General features: G+C 54.9%; 6 protein-coding genes across 6 annotated transcripts in view; 1 reads left to right on the top strand and 5 right to left on the bottom strand.

The window, feature by feature from the left end:
• Nucleotides 1-2,032, bottom strand: part of BDW47DRAFT_131172 (DUF500-domain-containing protein) — a 2,970-nt gene extending 938 nt beyond the window's left edge. Inside the window, exon 1 of the mRNA XM_024817257.1 lies at nt 60-2,032. Coding sequence (XP_024672844.1) covers nt 60-1,745 — 1,686 coding nt within the window. The 5' untranslated portion in view covers nt 1,746-2,032. The remainder of the gene's footprint in view (nt 1-59) is intronic.
• A 1,561-nt stretch (nt 2,033-3,593) lies between these two features.
• tah18 (NAPDH-dependent diflavin reductase) lies at nt 3,594-7,178 on the bottom strand (the record flags this gene model as incomplete). Its single annotated transcript, XM_024815023.1, has 7 exons — nt 3,594-3,676; nt 3,732-4,380; nt 4,548-4,593; nt 5,035-6,461; nt 6,609-6,711; nt 6,781-6,956; nt 7,020-7,178. 7 exons carry the CDS (start codon nt 7,176-7,178, stop codon nt 3,594-3,596), a joined length of 2,643 nt encoding a protein of 880 aa, XP_024672843.1.
• Nucleotides 7,179-7,893: 715 nt separating this feature from the next.
• BDW47DRAFT_104374 (DNA-directed RNA polymerase III subunit C31) lies at nt 7,894-9,056 on the bottom strand. Its single transcript, XM_024812310.1, has 3 exons — nt 8,833-9,056; nt 8,496-8,742; nt 7,894-8,362 (listed from the first exon to the last, which is right to left on the bottom strand). Exons 1-3 carry the CDS (start codon nt 8,938-8,940, stop codon nt 7,980-7,982), a joined length of 738 nt encoding a protein of 245 aa, XP_024672842.1. The 5' UTR covers nt 8,941-9,056; the 3' UTR covers nt 7,894-7,979.
• Nucleotides 9,057-9,267: 211 nt separating this feature from the next.
• Nucleotides 9,268-11,276, bottom strand: BDW47DRAFT_104373 (uncharacterized protein). The gene has a single exon (XM_024812309.1). It carries the CDS (start codon nt 11,209-11,211, stop codon nt 9,277-9,279), a length of 1,935 nt encoding a protein of 644 aa, XP_024672841.1. The 5' UTR covers nt 11,212-11,276; the 3' UTR covers nt 9,268-9,276.
• A 163-nt stretch (nt 11,277-11,439) lies between these two features.
• BDW47DRAFT_104372 (COP9 signalosome complex subunit 6) lies at nt 11,440-12,928 on the top strand. Its single transcript, XM_024812308.1, has 3 exons — nt 11,440-11,729; nt 11,789-12,265; nt 12,324-12,928. Exons 1-3 carry the CDS (start codon nt 11,459-11,461, stop codon nt 12,755-12,757), a joined length of 1,182 nt encoding a protein of 393 aa, XP_024672840.1. The 5' UTR covers nt 11,440-11,458; the 3' UTR covers nt 12,758-12,928.
• Nucleotides 12,929-13,076: 148 nt separating this feature from the next.
• On the bottom strand, nt 13,077-15,863 carry BDW47DRAFT_104369 (DUF300-domain-containing protein). The gene is made up of 5 exons (XM_024812307.1): nt 15,135-15,863; nt 14,913-15,063; nt 14,543-14,837; nt 14,357-14,482; nt 13,077-14,301 (listed from the first exon to the last, which is right to left on the bottom strand). Exons 1-5 carry the CDS (start codon nt 15,175-15,177, stop codon nt 13,267-13,269), a joined length of 1,650 nt encoding a protein of 549 aa, XP_024672839.1. The 5' UTR covers nt 15,178-15,863; the 3' UTR covers nt 13,077-13,266.
• Nucleotides 15,864-15,984: the final 121 nt, after the last annotated feature.

The following is a 15,984-nucleotide window of genomic DNA, read 5'->3' as shown; positions in this document are numbered from 1 at the left end:
TCGCGGGGCGGGAGGGGCAATTCGGACTGATCCTGAATGGGCGAGCCTGGAGGAGAGACGGACGCTCGGTGGGAGGGATTGCGCGGAGGCAGCGGCGACTCAACCCGCTGGGAGACGGGCGAGGCCGGAGGCGACGCGGAGGGCCGGTGGGAAGGATCGCGAGGGGGCAGCGGCGGCGGGGGCGGACGTTTGGGGATGGTGACCAAGCGGGCGCGCGTAAACGTAGGCGACTGACGCTTGACGTCCACCGGAGCGTGGGGATCATCCAACGAGATGGGGGACGAGGGGGCGCTGTCGCGGCGGCTCACGGTGGCGCTGCTGACCTCGTGGATCTCAAAGTCCTCGTCCTCGTCTTCGTCCTCGTCCTGAGAGGACTCATCTGGATCCCGCTTGTCGTCGTCGTCGGTCTCGGGGATGGCGTGGCGTTCTGGGATGGCGGCCTCCCACTGCACGCCCTCGTGGTCCCACTTGGTGGGCTCCGATGGCGTCTCGGCGGGGACGCCGCCGCGGGTGCTCCGCGAGGAGGCGCGGCTGACAGATGTCGGGGCCGTCGGGGCCTCGGTCTGGGTGCCGCGGTCCTGGCTGGTATGGCTCTGGACGCTGGTGCGCCAGCTGGTCCGGGGGGAGCTGTCGAGGCTGCGCCGGTAGGTCGAGTAGATGGGGCTGCTGGGGCTGGGTCGGAATTCGAAGACCTCCTGGTGGGCCCGGGAGCGGGAACCGGCTTCGCGGATGAAGAGGCCCTCGGCCTCGAGGGCCTTGACGCCAAAGGGGTCCGGATCGTCGGCGGCCGGGACGCCAAAGGTCGAGGCAACCACGTCCACGTCACCGGGGGTGATGCCGGGGGGCGCCACCAGACTCTCGTCCACGTCGGTGTCACCTTGGGCGGCGCGCACGGTCTGCATTAGGGTTTTAATGGAGTCCGGCGGGTGTTTCACCTTGCCGGCCAGGATGTCGGTCACGGAGATGCGCTCGCCGAAGAAGCGCTCGTTCTCGTCGGTGCGCTCGATGATGACGGTGCCGTCGATCTGGACGCCGGCATAGAAGCCGCGACTCTTCATGTAGGTCCAGATGGGGGCCTGGCGCTTGTGGACTTCGGACTCGAGCATGCCGCCCATGCCGACGGGGCCGGCGGCGACGCTGAGGCCGCCGCCTAGGGTACAGCGGAAATGCTTGAAGGCGTTCAAAGCCTCGTAGGTGTTAATGACGACGACGCAATCATAGATGTCAACGCCGGCCAGGAACCCAATGCCGGAGGTATGGAGCATGATGCCGGACGGGGGACTCCACTCGCCAGTCTCGGGGATGCGACCCAGGAGCACACCACTTCCGCCGGAACCACTTAACCAGAGACCGGTGCGCATGGTGGTGAAGATGGCCAAACCCTTGGCCTGGCGGATGACCTTGGTGGGGATCTTTTGTAGGACGCGTTGCTTGCCCTTGGGACGATCGATCTTGCCGGTTGCTTTGCTGTTGCCGGTTGCTTTGCTATTGACGCTGGAGACGCTGTCGGACCGTCGGTTCTCAGGTTCCTGGTCTGTGTAGAAGCCATCTTTGCAGAAGCTGCGTAAGATGCGGGCCGCTTTATCGCTCTCCTTGTCGATGGTCATGGGCCAGAAGGCCTCTGCGCCGACTTTGTAGGATAGGCGATTGACGGGATCGCCCAGTTTGTCGAGAGTATGCCATGCCTTATCGAAGCCTTTCTTGGACGTTCCTTTCGTCCTTTCCCAGAACGAATGAGGCGCCATGTTGGGAGGGGGGGGAGGGTTGATGGGTTCAAATCCAAAGTCAATGATCGAACCAAGTCCAGCGGACTGGAAGGAAGACCCAGAGTCTTAACCCAGTCGTTGTGCGCACCTTGAACAAACTGAATATGACGAAAACGGGAGAGCAGATGAAACTTTACCCGATGCGACGGGGTGGAATGTAAGGCGGGGACGCCTTGCTGGGTAGGTGAAGAATGCGAAGGGAGAAGTCCGGAATGCAGTGCTGAAAGGGATTCTTGTAGGATTGGTAGGCTGAAGAGGCTAAGAAGGCACGTCAGGATCTTCGCATGATGATAAAACAGATCTGGATCCAGGTCTCGCCGTTCGATCCGCGTTCGAGAAAAGGCCGGTGGCGACCGAATCGGACGGATGAGGAGTAAGTAACCATGGAACGAGGACGGGAATTCTTACCTTGGGAGGAAGATTTGTCGGGAGGAGAAGGGTCTGAGTAATGAGGTGAAGAAGGGAATAGAAATTAAAATAATTAAAGTAAAGTAAAAAAAAGACAGAGATTAAATAGGTGAAAAAGAGTAGAAAATAAACAAACCCCCGACGACTAGAAGTAGATCCACACCCGGAGAGGGGGGAGAAAGGAAGAAAGGAAGAAAGGAAGAAGAAGAAGGGAGCAAGGGAGAAGAGGATTATAAGTTACAGTATAATGGGGGGATGATAGAGAGGGGGAGAGGAGGAGAGGAGGAGAGGAGAGGATATAGTACAAGGGAGGTATAATCAGTATGATATAGATGGGATTGACAGGAAGAATGAGATGCATCTGCAGGAGATAATCATATTTATCTTATAGAGAAGGGAATAGCATGGAATGATAGAATAATCGACAGCGGAAGTGGAGGCAGGACAGGCTGGGATGAATGGCTGGACGCCGTCGACAGAATCGTGGCTGGCATACAATAATATCATATCTAACATAGCAGAATATAATATAATATAATTGAATAGAATAGAATGATAACGCGGGGGAAGAGACCGAATGACTCTGCGTCATTCCTGTTCATCGTCAATCCACGCTTGACTGGTTTAGGTTAGTTCTTGGATATCTAGATTGATTGATATGATTCTGGATCCTCTCTAGAACAAGACGATTCTTTCTTCTAGAAGTTCTCCCTTTGACCCCTTGGTTCTTGAACAATCCATTGTCCATCATCCTCTCTCCACCTGATGATCCAAGACGTGAAGATGTATCAATTGAACAGGATAATATACCCAATATGACACCTCCACCACCTCAGATTCTATTGTCTCATCCAGGATTAAGATCATCCGGAGGGTAAGATCGACATCCGCTTCCAACTGACACGTCCCATGCACCTCACCCTTCCCTCCATCCTCCATCCAGGATCATACATCTAGGATCACCGTCGTTCATACCACCAGTCTGAGTCAGGTGGATGGATGACCTTTCAGCTGGTTCATTCAGACGATCTGTCAGATCGTCCTGCTTCTGGATGCGGTGGTGGATCCCATCGGAGTATCTGGTCTACCTTTATCCATCGTCTTGTCTTTCTTTCTTGCTTTCTTTCTTCTCTCTTGGGTCCTTTTGCTTGCTTTTTTTTTCTGATCTGATGTTCTTATTGAAGATTGTAGATTTACGATCGGCGGCACTACACGAGACTAGCCACCTGCCAAGCGTGATTGACCTGTCGGAAGACAAAAAAAAAAAAAGATGATCAAGAAAGAAAGAATGAAAAGAAAATGAAGACAATATAATAAAGAAGACAAAAAAGATCCAGCTACAGTCTATATGTACAAATGCACACAATTCAAAACAAATCAACTGTCTAATCAAATCATAACAACGTACACAATGCCGGCTCACAGCGCACCAAGCTCCTTCAGCTTGCCGATCAGCCCGTCCACATCCTCGACCTTGCCGCCACCCTGGCGAGCAGGGGGTTCTATAGTTGTCAGTATAATTTACGAAACAGATGATTCCAAAAGAGAGAAACATACCGGTCACCTTCAGCGTCTTCAACCGCTTCGTCTCATCCACCCCCAACTCCGCCAGCGTCTTCTTCTCCAGCGGCTTCTTCTTCGCCTTCATGATGTTCGGCAGACTGGCATACCGCGGCTGGTTCAACCGCAAATCAGTCGTAATCACCAGCGGCAGCTGCATCCGCAGCGTCTCCACACCCCCATCCACCTCATGGGTGACCTCCACCGTGCCCTTATCATCCTTGACATCGACCTTGCTCGCCTGGGTCGCCTGCGGCCAGTTCAGCAAGCCGGCCAGCATCTGGCCCGTCTGGCCCTGGTCGCCGTCAATCGCCTGCTTGCCCAGCAGCACCAGGTTGATGTTCTCCTTCTCGACGACCGTCTTCAGCATCTTGGCCACGCTCAGCGGCTCCAGCCCGCCGTCGCCGCTCTCGGGCGCCTCCACCTGGAACGCCCGGTCCGCGCCCATGGCCATCGCCGTGCGGAGCGTGTCGGCGCACTTGGGCCCGCCCGCGCTCAGGGCCAGGATGTTTTCGACCTTGAGGGGACCCTTGCGTTCGCGCAGGCGGACGGCCTCTTCGATGGAGAGCTCGTCGAAGGGGTTCAGCGAGTGTTTGACGCCGGCGGTTTCGACGCCTGTTTGGGCTTTGTTGATTCTGGGTTTGATCTACATATTCGTATATATATGAGTAGCTGAAGGTGTAATGTAGGTGTAAAGTAGAGTAAAGGTGTGTATAATATCCATTGAAGTGACATGACGTGACATGGTGAAGTCGGCGAGAGCCGTGCTCACCGACCTCGGCGAAACGGACATCACAAGGGAGGAAAACGCACCGCATAATCAATGACCCGCTTGATGGGAACCAGAATCCGCAAACCACTCATTGTGAATTGGAGGAAAATAAATGACGAGGGAGATAGAAGACCGAGAAGTTGTGTGAGAGACAGAAAGAGATAGAAGAGAGAGAGAGCGAGAGAGAGAGAGCGGGGACAAAAGGGAGTCGGGATGGATGGATGACTGAGGCCGAGTCAACTGACCTCCACCCAATCAGCGCGTCGATGGGGAAGGCGGAGAGACCTGCGCCGATGCGGCCCGGTTGTGCTTGTGCTGCTCCGCTTCCAACCGAGGTAACTCTCCTACCTTACTTACAGGTGTTGAACTACGATCTACGTAGTACTGTACTCGGTACATGATGGATGGGTACTGGTCACTCTATAATTATCTATATTTTTTGGATCAGATGCTGATGATCCGGTCGACTATGGTTCCGCTTCCCGACTATAAATATTACAGGTCTACTACCACGTCTCCTGTTTATACCGCCCCGACTTCTCCATCCCCAGCAAATACGCCTCCGCCTGCGCGCGATCCAACCCCCCCGACTCGGACTCCGCTCCCACCGTCTGAAACGCCTCGATCAACGCCTCACGCACCGCCTCCGGCATCCGTCCCGACGACCCGCACACGTAGACCGACCCCAGCCCATCGCGCAGCAACCGCACGCACAGCGCGGCGTTCCGCCGCACCAGGTCCTGCACGTAGACCTTCTCCGGCTGGTCGCGCGAAAACCCCGCCAGCACCTGCAGCTGACAAGCCTCCGCCAACCGGGCCCACTCGTCCTCGAAGAAGAAGTCCGCTTCCCGATTGCGGGCTCCGTAGATTAGGACGGATGGCCCGATCTCCGGTTTATCACCGTCGCCGTCGTCGCCGCCGTCGTCCCCGGCCCGGAGTGCTTGGGAAACGGCCGCCTTCTCCCACAGCATCGACCGCAGCGGCGCGACGCCCGTGCCCGGCCCGATCAGGATCGTCGGTCGGAGCAGCTGCTCCCGCGGCGAATGGAGCCCCCCGCGCTGGAGCTGCACCTGCAGGGTACTCCCGGGCTGGAGCGCCGCGATGTACCGCGTGCAGACGCCCTCGCGGACCCGTCGGATGACTGTCCGGTATTTGACGATGGCGATCAGGAGCTCGAACTGCGTGCCGCCGTCGGGCGACCGCTTCAGCGCGCCGCCGCTGGCGATGCTGAACTGTCGCGCGCGGAAGACGGGTAGTACCGCCGCTGCGTGCTGCCAGGGGATCCGGACCGAGTCGAACTCGTGCAGCACCTCGAGGATGCTGCGGCGCGGTCGTGTCGTGTAGTCCCACAGGTCGTTGAGGAACTCGGGGTCCGGGCTCGTGAACTCCAGCAGTCGTTCCCGGTGCATATCATCGTTGGTGTAGTGCGCGATCGCCGAGAAGAATGCTCGCCGCGGGATTGCCCGTAGGTCTAGGTAATCCATGATGAGGGCCCGTAGCGTCAGCCGCGGGTAGGACGGGAGGCCCGCGATGGGCGGCCCGTGCACCTCATCCACGTGTGCTTGGAAGACGTTGGGCGCGAGTGAGACCAACTGATCGGCTTGTTCCTCCCAGCCCATCATCTTGATCATGGCCTCAACGTCGTCGGCGAAATTCTTCGGTGTGATGGCGATCACATCGCCGGGGACGTAGGATACCTCGTCGGGGACCGTGAGACAGAGATGTCGCACATCCTGCCAGTGCTGTGATGGTGTAACCCGCTTGTTCTGCGTCAACGTCGCGGTCAACGTATCGGGAATAGGCCGGATATCGTGGTCCAGTCGAGGCCGCTCGCCTGATTTGGGGGTGTGTTGATGTGTTTCGGGGACGCTCCGTGTCCCAGGTGTTGCATGATCTTCTTCTTCTATTCGTAGAACCCATTTGGGTGGTAACTGGACGTCGTCCGGGATCGGATGCTCCCCCTCCGGTAGGGGATACGTCTCCAACAGATGTTTGCGTAGCTCCGTCAGCCACGGGATGAATGTACCTTCCAGTCTGTAGGCAGATACAAGTCAGCTCGACGAACAACTTGTACAAACACACGCGACAGCAGAACGAGACACGAACCCTTCTGGATGCTGTTGATCGGCCTCCCCACCAGGATAGATTTCATTTGCCCCCAGCTGGAGTAGACGTTTGTGCAGTTTGCGCGCCGCCCAATTGAACCTGCTCGTCGTCAGAAACAAACAACATCCTCTTCACCTCTCTCGAGACCGGCAAGAACATAGAACTGACTTAGGATAAGAAGTATCACCCAGCCCAAACGACGCGAAACGAACCCCGCTCAAAAACGTCGGCGGAAGTCTCTTGAGCAGCAACGACCTCCAAAACGCGCGTGCATTCGCCGGCAGGTCTCCCTGGCCCGTCGTCGACACGGCGAAGATCGTAATCGTAAATCGATCTAGCGACTCCTACAACGCAAACCACCCCCCGTCAGCTCAGCTCTGTTGCGATTGTCGAGTGACCGAACACACCGGTTTAAACTGGTTCAATTCCGCCACGTGGGTAGTGAAATGCAGGCGCTCGATCATAGCACCCAGCTCTTCGGCCACCTCCTGGGCATTTCCTGTCTCGGAGCCATACAGCACGAGTGCAGACCGCGGGGGGGCATTGGGGGTCTGACTCTCACTCATGCTCCTCAGGTATGAGATGGATCTCTTGCTCTTGAAGGGAGAGGAGGGTTGTGAGGGAAGAGCAGTGATGGCGGGGAAAGATTTTACTGTCGACAATCCAACATTCTCCGTTTTGGTCTGGACGATAAAGATTGATAAAGATAAAGACCCCTCGATCGATATCGGATCGGTGACTAAGGCTGCCCATGTGAGATGACGTCATGGGCCAGGCCGACATCGCCAGGGTTGTATGCCTGATGCATCAGGCATCAAGTTGTATAGAAGGACGATGAAGGTGTGGATTCCCAATTGACAGCAAAGTGAGGGCTCATGCTGTCTCACTAATGATTCTCTCCAATATGAGCATATACTAACTAGCAGTGGCTTTCAAAAGTAAACACCTAATAACCGTGCTCAGCACACTAGCGGTCATTTTGGTTGGCATAGATATCAGCTATTGAGTGAACGAACAGGTGGGTTCGATTGATATCTCACATACAAGTACGAATGAGGTGGATGAAGGGGGTAAGGTGGTGTAGCAGCAGTCGTATTTGCAGTATCATGCTGGCGCCAACAATGCCAATGGACATAGTTGTACTCCGTATGACTAGACAACAGTATAGCCCTACTTGCTCTTCAATGTTAAAACTATCTACCAATAGATATATCCATTGACACTAGCAGTATATACGAATAGCAGACCCAAAAATCGGTTGCCATAGAAATCAATCATGCAGCCAAACAATCTCCTGATCCACAGGCAAACGCCTAGATGCAGCTCCACAATCCAAATAATCAAAGCAAGGGTATCTCAACAACCGCTTAGTACGTTTCCTCATCGCCTCCCCCACCACCGCCATCCCCGAATCCATCATCCCCGTACTCGTCGTCTCCACCGTCAAAGTACTGCTCCGCGTTGTAATCCCCACCCATCTCGTCCTCGTCGTCCTCGAAATCATCATCCACGATCTCTTCCTCCTCGCCCTCCTCCTCTCCCTCGAGAATGTCCTTCTCGTTATCCTCCTCCTCCTCCCCGCCCGTCCGCTTCCGCTTCGTCTCGTCCTCCTCATCTTCCTCTTCATCGTCCTCGAACCCGCGCTTAGCAGTCGCTCGCGCAAACTGACCCGCGTACCCGTCCATCGCAGCGTCTGGCTTGAACGTAGGCTGGATCGTCTGCCAGAGCTCGCGCGGGAAGAATTTCATAACTGTACCCAGCACCATTAGCATCATCTTTCTTCTTCGCTCTCGCTTGTCCCTGCCCAATATCCAACCCATCCACGCACCACCACCACCAACATCTCCAAAAGACGGAAAAAAAAATAAAAAAAAAATACTCACTATACGACCTCCCCCCCATCCTCGGCATCGTCCTCTTCTTCCGCTGATACCGCCCCGAATAAGTCGGCATCCCATGAAAACTGTCAAAGTTCACTCGCGCCACACTCCCCTTCTTCGCTGCCGTAGACGCTGAGTCCAATATCGAGTAGTAAGGTCCATCGTGATAGCGCTCGCGCAGGCCCCGGTAGTAGTCGACCTGGAGTTGTTCGCGTGCGCTTAACGGCCGCGCGCGGGGTACGGAGAATTTCTAGCGCGTGTTGGTCAGTATCGCCCATTACAGGAGAGTAGATCATCGCTAGTAAAGTGGGAATCTCAACGGGAAGGATTGGGGCCATACTGGGAAGAGCGGCGTGGGCGCCGTGTCGGGCTCGCCGTTTCCATCGGTGTCCCAGCTGAATTCTGCTCCGGGGAGCTTGCGGCCCTTTTTGGCGCCGAATCGTGACATGGTTGTTGGGTGGGGGTCGGATTTGATCAATGATGTCCACTGGCGGTTATTCGAGACGACGGAGACGACGGAGACGACCGAATGATATGCTCGGTCAGTCCTCCTCCGCAAAAAAGATCGCGACGAAGCCTGAAATGGCGATGACTGGGAAATGAGGAGAAAAAAAGTTCCGCCGGAAGTCCGCCTCACCGCCTTTACCAGTTACCTGATTTGGAAGGTAGGGCTAAGATCTACAGCCCTATATAGAGTATAGAGCAGGTACTGGAATTTGGATTGTTTGTAGCTACTGTAGAAATTGAAAGGTATTGTATTGTTAATTGACCTAACCTGGTGTGCTCACATTCCCATGGCTTCAACCCGCGTTTCGGTCTGTGACACAGGTCCCCATGGCCCATCGTTCACCCGTTGGCCGAGGGTCCGAACAATATCCTCAAATCCGGCCATTTCTCCTCCTATTTCTTGTAGGCGGCCGTGTAACGCGGCTAAGACGTCATATTTGGCGGTGGCAATCTTCCAGACAGCGTTTTGAGAATCCCCAGCCCCGCCGCCCACGAACTCGGCGTACGAGCGCGGTGGCTTGAACAGATAGGGGAGCAAGGTGGTCAGCGCGGGAGGAGTAAGAACGGCCCAGGCACCCGTGGATGGGAGTGCCCCCTGCATCGCGGGTGATGTGCTACCCAGAGATTCCTCGGAGGGGAGCTGGTACCGCGACGTGTCCGAGCCCGATGCCGTCACCTCGGGAGTCAAGTCGTGCCAATTGGCGGTCACGATGGCTTTCATGAAGGAAATGGCTGCCAAAGAAACATCTTTCATGGCCACTGTGTCAGCCGGGGCGACAATGTCAGCCCATAAGTCAGGTCGGCTATTCAGATACATGTAGTACAACACGCGCGCGCTCGCGGCTTCTTTATGCCAGTCCGTGGGCGCCTGGCCAAACATGTTGAGCTTCATCGTATCCGCTCCCTCCGGCTTCGGTGGTCCGTGCAAGATCTTGGCCAGAGTATCGATGACCTCCTTGTTCGGTGGACGGACAGGGAGCGACGTAACGGGGTTGCGGCCGTCCTTACTGGCCTCTATCAATAGAACACGAGGGATGCAAGACAGGACGTTAAGCTGACCGCTCGGGGCTGGCCCATGGGCCCATTGGGAGGACGAGATGGCCAGAGACGCGGAGATTCGCGATATTATCTGATCTAATAAACTCTTGGGGTTCTTCAGAAAGTGGTTAGGATATAAATCCGCGTACTGGGCCACATAAGCCATGATCGGCCCCGGCAGGTACGCCAGATCCACGGGATCCAATTTTGACTCATCCAGGTAGCAGTTCAGCAACGACGAATGCACGTTGTGCGCGATCAAGAAATCGAGAGCCGGGGAGGAAAATGTGGAGGCCGAGTGTACGAAAGTCCGAATCGTCAAACCCGGAGCATCGATCTCGAGGAGATCATGGAAGAAGTTTAGCAAGGTCATATGCATCAAAACATCACTCTTGTCCACCATCTCGCGAGCCGCAAATTGCAGGAGACTTTCACACTTGTACTTCGCTTCGACTTCGGGCACCTGCGAGGTTGAGATCACATCCCACCGTATCCGGCCTACTTTCACCAAGAAGGCCATCAGCCGCCCTTGGGCCAACGTCGTCTCGCGTTTCGCATTGCCCGCGAGGCTACACAAGGAGAAGAAGCGTCCATAGACGTCTTTATCTGTGAACATCCTCCGCCACATGAGACCGTTACCCCTCTCATCGTTAGATTGATCATGGCCACCGTTCTCGACCGAGTTTGCCAGATCGACCTCCAACAATGCCCATATGGTATCCAAAGCAGCCTGCGCAACGGCCGTTGAATCGGTCGTCAACCAGAGCTCCACCAGTGACACCACCAGCTCCGAATCACCAGAAACTATGGCCGTATCGCTAGGAAGCCGCTCTGCTTTCCTCAACAGCGATAGCACTAACAGGTTGATCGGGGGCGACGGGGCCTTGAACCCCGCGATAAAGTTGATCGGTGGGTCGAGGGAGCGGAGGTCCGAGAAGCTAAAATACGTGCTGGCCTTGATACCCAGCTTTGTAACCGGCTCCGGATCCTCCTGAAGAACGGGAAGTAAGTGAGCGATCTCTGCCAGGAGTGTTGCAGGAACCCTGCGATCCGTCGTCTCCGTAAGCTCTATTTTCAGCTTGTCCAACAGGTCCTGGTCTAGACTGATGGTGGGGTCGCGTTGAACTTGTTGGAGATGAAGTTTCACCTCGTCGTACGTGGACGGGACCGCCATGTTTCTCAGCGCCACACAAAAGTCAAGCTATCGTGAAGATGAGAGGGAGAAGGGAAGGATCAAAGAGAGAGGAGAAAGATGAAGAAGAAGATGACGATGATGATGGTTGATACAGCTCAATCTCCCGCAATTGAACAAGCGGGGAAGCCCAAGGCGGTGAGCGTCATCAATCAACTGCCCATCTCAACTCTGGCAACTTTCTCCAACTTCATTCCCAGAGTTCTCGATAACACGATCAACATTCAATATGGCGGAGCATTCGACATCCCTCTTATCCCAGAAGTCTTCCGATTCAGGACTGCATATCCAGCTTCATCCCCTCATCCTCCTCACCATCTCCGACCACATCACCCGCCATGCGGCCCGGCAGCAACGCGGCCCTATAGTCGGCGCTCTCCTGGGCCAACAGAACGGGCGCGAGATCACCCTGGAACATGCATTCGAATGCATCGTGGTGGAAGGCCCTAACGGGGAAGCTCAACTGTCCGATGGCTGGTTCGTCGAACGGGTGCAACAGCGTATGATACTGTCTCCAGGCGACAACTTCCGTCAATACTAACGTACCCTGCAACTCCAGTCAAGGACGTTCACAAAACCCCCGCCCTCGACCTTGTAGGCTGGTGGTCGACTGCTCCACCATCCGGTCCAAACACATCTCACCTGCCAATCCACCGCCAGATGCTCCAGAGCTACAACGAATCCACCGTGTTTCTTGCCTTCCACCCCTCCCAGGTCCACGGGGCGTCCTCGAATAGCGCCAAGCTCCCACTGACAGTCTACGAGAGCGTTTACGAGGGCGAGCATGCTGCAGATGGCGGCAAGGCTATGCAGGTCGATGGCGAAGAGCACTTGCTGACAATACGATTCCGCGAGCTACCCTATTTTGTGGAGACCGGCGAGGCAGAGATGATCGGCGTCGACTCCATCGCCAGAAGCGCTCGCAACGCAGCCGCCGTGGATGAACCGAGCACAACCACCGGCGGGCCGTCCAGGAAAGAAGACCAGAAGACAAAGGACAACAATACAACCCTGCTCTCCCAGGAAGACGAAGAACGTAAGTCACCCGACCACCATACGACCCAGCCCATAGCTAACCAAAGAATCCACAACAGTAATCGCCAACCTCAACACCCGCCTCAACGCCATCCGAACCCTCGAGTCCCGCATCTCGCTAATCAAATCTTACCTCGCCAGCATATCCACCGCCGAAGGCTCCACCACCACCGACAGCACCAAACAAGCGACGCTCTCGTACCCCATCCTCCGCAACATCAACTCCCTCCTCGCCCACCTCTCGCTCCTCACCCCGACCGAACAAAGCGCCTTCACCTCCGAGATCCTCGCCCAGAGCAACGACGTGCACCTCGTCGCGCTCCTAGGCAAACTCGGCCAGAGCATCAGCTCCATGCGCGAGCTGGGCAAACGCACTGCGGTCGTCACCCACGTCCGGAGGACTAACGTGCCCCCGCGGAAGTCTCAAGGGATATCGGCGTCGTCGTCGCGCTTCGACGAGGAAATGTACATGGGTCGGGACGGCATGGCATGATCTATGGCTGACGACGTGACCCGCTTTTTTGCGCTTTCCTCACTGCATCATCGTCACGCGAATGATACACCGTGCTAATATGAATCCATCCCCTTGTTTGAGTGCACCAGTGCCTTAGAACGCTTATTAATGAATCATGAATGAAGCGAAACCTTTCTTTCCTCTTTATGAGTATATATTGAGATTTTGTTCGACGTAGTCATAGGAAGAGCTATTCACCATGTGTAATGCATGATTACACTGATTACAACATGACTCACCCTCTAACAATCCTAACCCTAAATGAACAAAGAGAAAAGGAGAAAGTAGAGAAAAACAAAAAGCGATGGGTATTTGTATATGACAAGAGTATAAGATCATAGGCATCGTAATGAGAACAACAACAAGAAACCAAAGGCCGTCTGGTTCTCAGTGCCAACAGGTTGAGAGAATATGTGAGGTCCATCCATATCTATGTACATGATTGTGATTGATCGTTGGGGGTAAGGGCCATCCAGGCAAAGGGCCGTCTACCGCGGGGGATGAGCGCCGTCGTGATTGAGAGGTGGGGGTTGGTATGATTCTGGTAGTGGGATGGGGTCCTGGGCGTTTAGAGGGGCAGGGCCGGTTGGATAGGGGGCGTCGTGATGATGGAGAGGTGTCTGGCTGGATGGGCCGTCGTCTAGCGGGGACCGGACTAGGTATGGGTTTTCTGTGTCGTCGTATGGTGAATACGGGCGGGAATTGTGGGTGGCGGGTTCTAGGAGGGACAAGGAGGATGGGCTGCCAGATCGCCGAGGGGTTGAGAGGTAGAGGTCCCGGTTGCTGGTATCCTCGTACGGTGGGGGCATTCTGCTGACGTCGGTCGTCGAGTGGGACGTCAAGCCGGTGGGTTGCGCGTGCGACAGGAGCACGGCGCCTTCTTCGTCGGTGTTCGGATCGGGGTAGTATCGTCCGGGTTGGGGGCCGGCGTTTGTGAATGATCCTCTGGCGCCTTCGTAGGCGGTTGCGTGGTTCGTGCCTGGCTCGGAGGCGTTCAGCCCGATGGCGTCGTCGGGGGTCTGTTGGTAGCTGGGGTCCATCATGCGCGTCTTGCGGCCGACGAATAGCCAGCGGAAGCCGCGGCTTACGGCCTTGACGATGTCCAACGGGTTGAAGGCGTTGAGGAGAGCTTTGAGGCCCCAGAATCCGCCGTAGTATTTCGGTTTGCGATCGCCATAGACGTCGTTCACTTCATCGAATGTCCATTTGTCGAACGCGTACGGCTTCCACGAAAACGCCCACAGGTGTAAGACGGAGAAGATGGCCATCTCGATACAGATGAGCAGGTTGGGAAGTCCGACGTTCAGGTCGGGCGCTTGGATCTTGTCGGTTGCTTTGATGGCGCCGGATGAGAAGAGAAAGGAGATGAGGGAGGTTTGCCAGAACGAAAGGAAGACGACCAGTTTGATCGACAAGATCTTCAGGAAGGGACTGTGGTGGTTGATATCGGGCCGGACCTGGATGAAGAACTGGATCAAACAGTACATGGCGATCGTGACCGAGGTACACTCGATGACCAAGACCTGCACGAATTTATTAGATGATCCCTGATGACGGTGTCAATGCAGCATCTCTTACCCAGATGTGGGCAAACGCCGGATTGAGCGAGTCCTCGCAGTACAAGTTGAACGTTTGCGTGACCACCGCGAGAATCGTCATGAGCACCCGCAGAAGACAATACTGAAAGACCGATATCCAAATGATCTAGACGGAGGGCACCCATTAGCGAAGGTCCTGTCAATCCCCATCCCCGGTCATTCTCACATTAAACCACGTCAGGCCGCTTCGAGGCGTCCTCCATATTTTGCGCCATCCGCCACATTTCTGAAACCAAGTGACCGGCCAGACCCACGGTTGCGGCGCGATTCCTCGGAAATATTCCTTCTGACTATGCAGGTCCGGGGCGAGATAGTGACACATCAGCGCGAAAAAGGCGGAGATAGTGAACGCTTCGTAGCAGTCGCCAATGACACTGTAGTAGACGGAGTGCTTGTAGAAGAAAGTGCCGACCCATGCGACAATGCAGTAGACGGGGATCATTAACAGGATGCGGATATTTCTATAGCGACGTCGCAGCAGCGTTAGTCCACCGATCTCGAGGCATAGAAAGAGAGGGAGAAAGAGAAAAACGTACTGGCGTTGCTCCTCCGGTTTGCTGTAATGTGTGGCATGGCCCATGATCAAGTAGAAGGAGAACCCACACGCGATGAGGGCAAATACCCCCCCGACAACTAAACATAAATTATGAAAGGTGATCCCATCTGGCCACAAGGGAACCTCGGTGACTGCACACGCGCAATTCTCGTCAGTTTTCTGTTCACCACTATCGGAAATGACGCGATCGGGACCAACATACTCGTCTCATGTTCGAGTGTTGCATTACACTTGGGCCAGCCCATGATTGCAGTCACTAGAGGCTCGTGGGAACGAAAAGCCTCCCAGGGGAATTGAACGGTGAAGAAACAGACAAGTCAATAAACAAGGTGGGGAAGAGGGACGAAGCAAACTAAAAATAACAATAATAATACAGCATCAGAAATAGAAAGAGCAAATGGATTCCAATCCCAAGAGGATCATTGGAAAAACAGATCTTCTGCAGTCCAAAGAGACGATCAAGACTTGGCCAGACCGGGCGGATGATCTGTTGCCGCCGCCGGTTTTGTCCCGAAACAGACGATCAACCCCTGGAACCAAAGATTGTCGCGTCTTGACTCGACGATGTCAATGAACAATCAGGGGTAGGCGACCAGAGAGAAAAGAGAATGGTCAAGAACGGAAGAATCAATGGGTGTTGGTGGTGGTGAGGTGTCCCATCGAAAGGGAAAATCAGTCTGATCAGAGAACAAGGCAGATGAATAACCACGAGGCTGTACGGTGTACGGAGTACAAGGGATGGAGAAAGGACCGAACGTGCCGACTGCACCCCGATTGGACCTCAAACGAAGCGAAATGACCAGTCCAGGGAAAGGACCGAAGTCAGACAGAAAAAGACAAAGGAGAAGATTGAGATGAAGAAGAAAGAAGAAAAAGACGAAAATGGAAAATGGAAAATGGAAAATAAACGCCAAGCTTTGGACAAGCCTGAGGAATCCAAATCAGGCACCGCCGATCCGATCTGACATCTGTCATACATCAAGTATCCAGATCTTCGATCGGATTTCATAGAAGGAAAGAAAGTCATTGTATAGTTACATCTACAGGTTGGA

The sequence above is a fragment of the Aspergillus candidus genome (assembly GCF_002847045.1).
Source record: "Aspergillus candidus strain CBS 102.13 unplaced genomic scaffold BDW47scaffold_17, whole genome shotgun sequence".
In the NCBI taxonomy this organism is placed as follows: domain Eukaryota; kingdom Fungi; phylum Ascomycota; class Eurotiomycetes; order Eurotiales; family Aspergillaceae; genus Aspergillus; species Aspergillus candidus.
Note: the sequence above shows the minus strand (reverse complement) of the source record. Positions and strands in the feature narration are given on the sequence as shown.

Excerpts from the sequence above, each read along its gene's own strand:
- BDW47DRAFT_104373 (XM_024812309.1), bottom strand. The coding sequence starts at position 11,211 with ATGGCGGTCCCGTCCACGTACGACGAGGTGAAACTTCATCTCCAACAA.
- BDW47DRAFT_104372 (XM_024812308.1), top strand. The coding sequence starts at position 11,459 with ATGGCGGAGCATTCGACATCCCTCTTATCCCAGAAGTCTTCCGATTCA. Across the intron at positions 11,730-11,788 it reads CGTCGAACGGGTGCAACAGC|TCAAGGACGTTCACAAAACC; the intron begins GTATGATACTGT and ends CTGCAACTCCAG. Across the intron at positions 12,266-12,323 it reads CTCCCAGGAAGACGAAGAAC|TAATCGCCAACCTCAACACC; the intron begins GTAAGTCACCCG and ends AATCCACAACAG.
- BDW47DRAFT_104369 (XM_024812307.1), bottom strand. The coding sequence starts at position 15,177 with ATGGGCTGGCCCAAGTGTAATGCAACACTCGAACATGAGACGA. Across the intron at positions 14,838-14,912 it reads AAACCGGAGGAGCAACGCCA|AAATATCCGCATCCTGTTAA; the intron begins GTACGTTTTTCT and ends ACGTCGCTATAG. Across the intron at positions 14,483-14,542 it reads GCGGCCTGACGTGGTTTAAT|ATCATTTGGATATCGGTCTT; the intron begins GTGAGAATGACC and ends CCCTCCGTCTAG.
- BDW47DRAFT_104374 (XM_024812310.1), bottom strand. The coding sequence starts at position 8,940 with ATGTCACGATTCGGCGCCAAAAAGGGCCGCAAGCTCCCCGGAGCAGAA. Across the intron at positions 8,743-8,832 it reads CGCCCACGCCGCTCTTCCCA|AAATTCTCCGTACCCCGCGC; the intron begins GTATGGCCCCAA and ends AACACGCGCTAG. Across the intron at positions 8,363-8,495 it reads GATGGGGGGGAGGTCGTATA|TTATGAAATTCTTCCCGCGC; the intron begins GTGAGTATTTTT and ends TGCTGGGTACAG.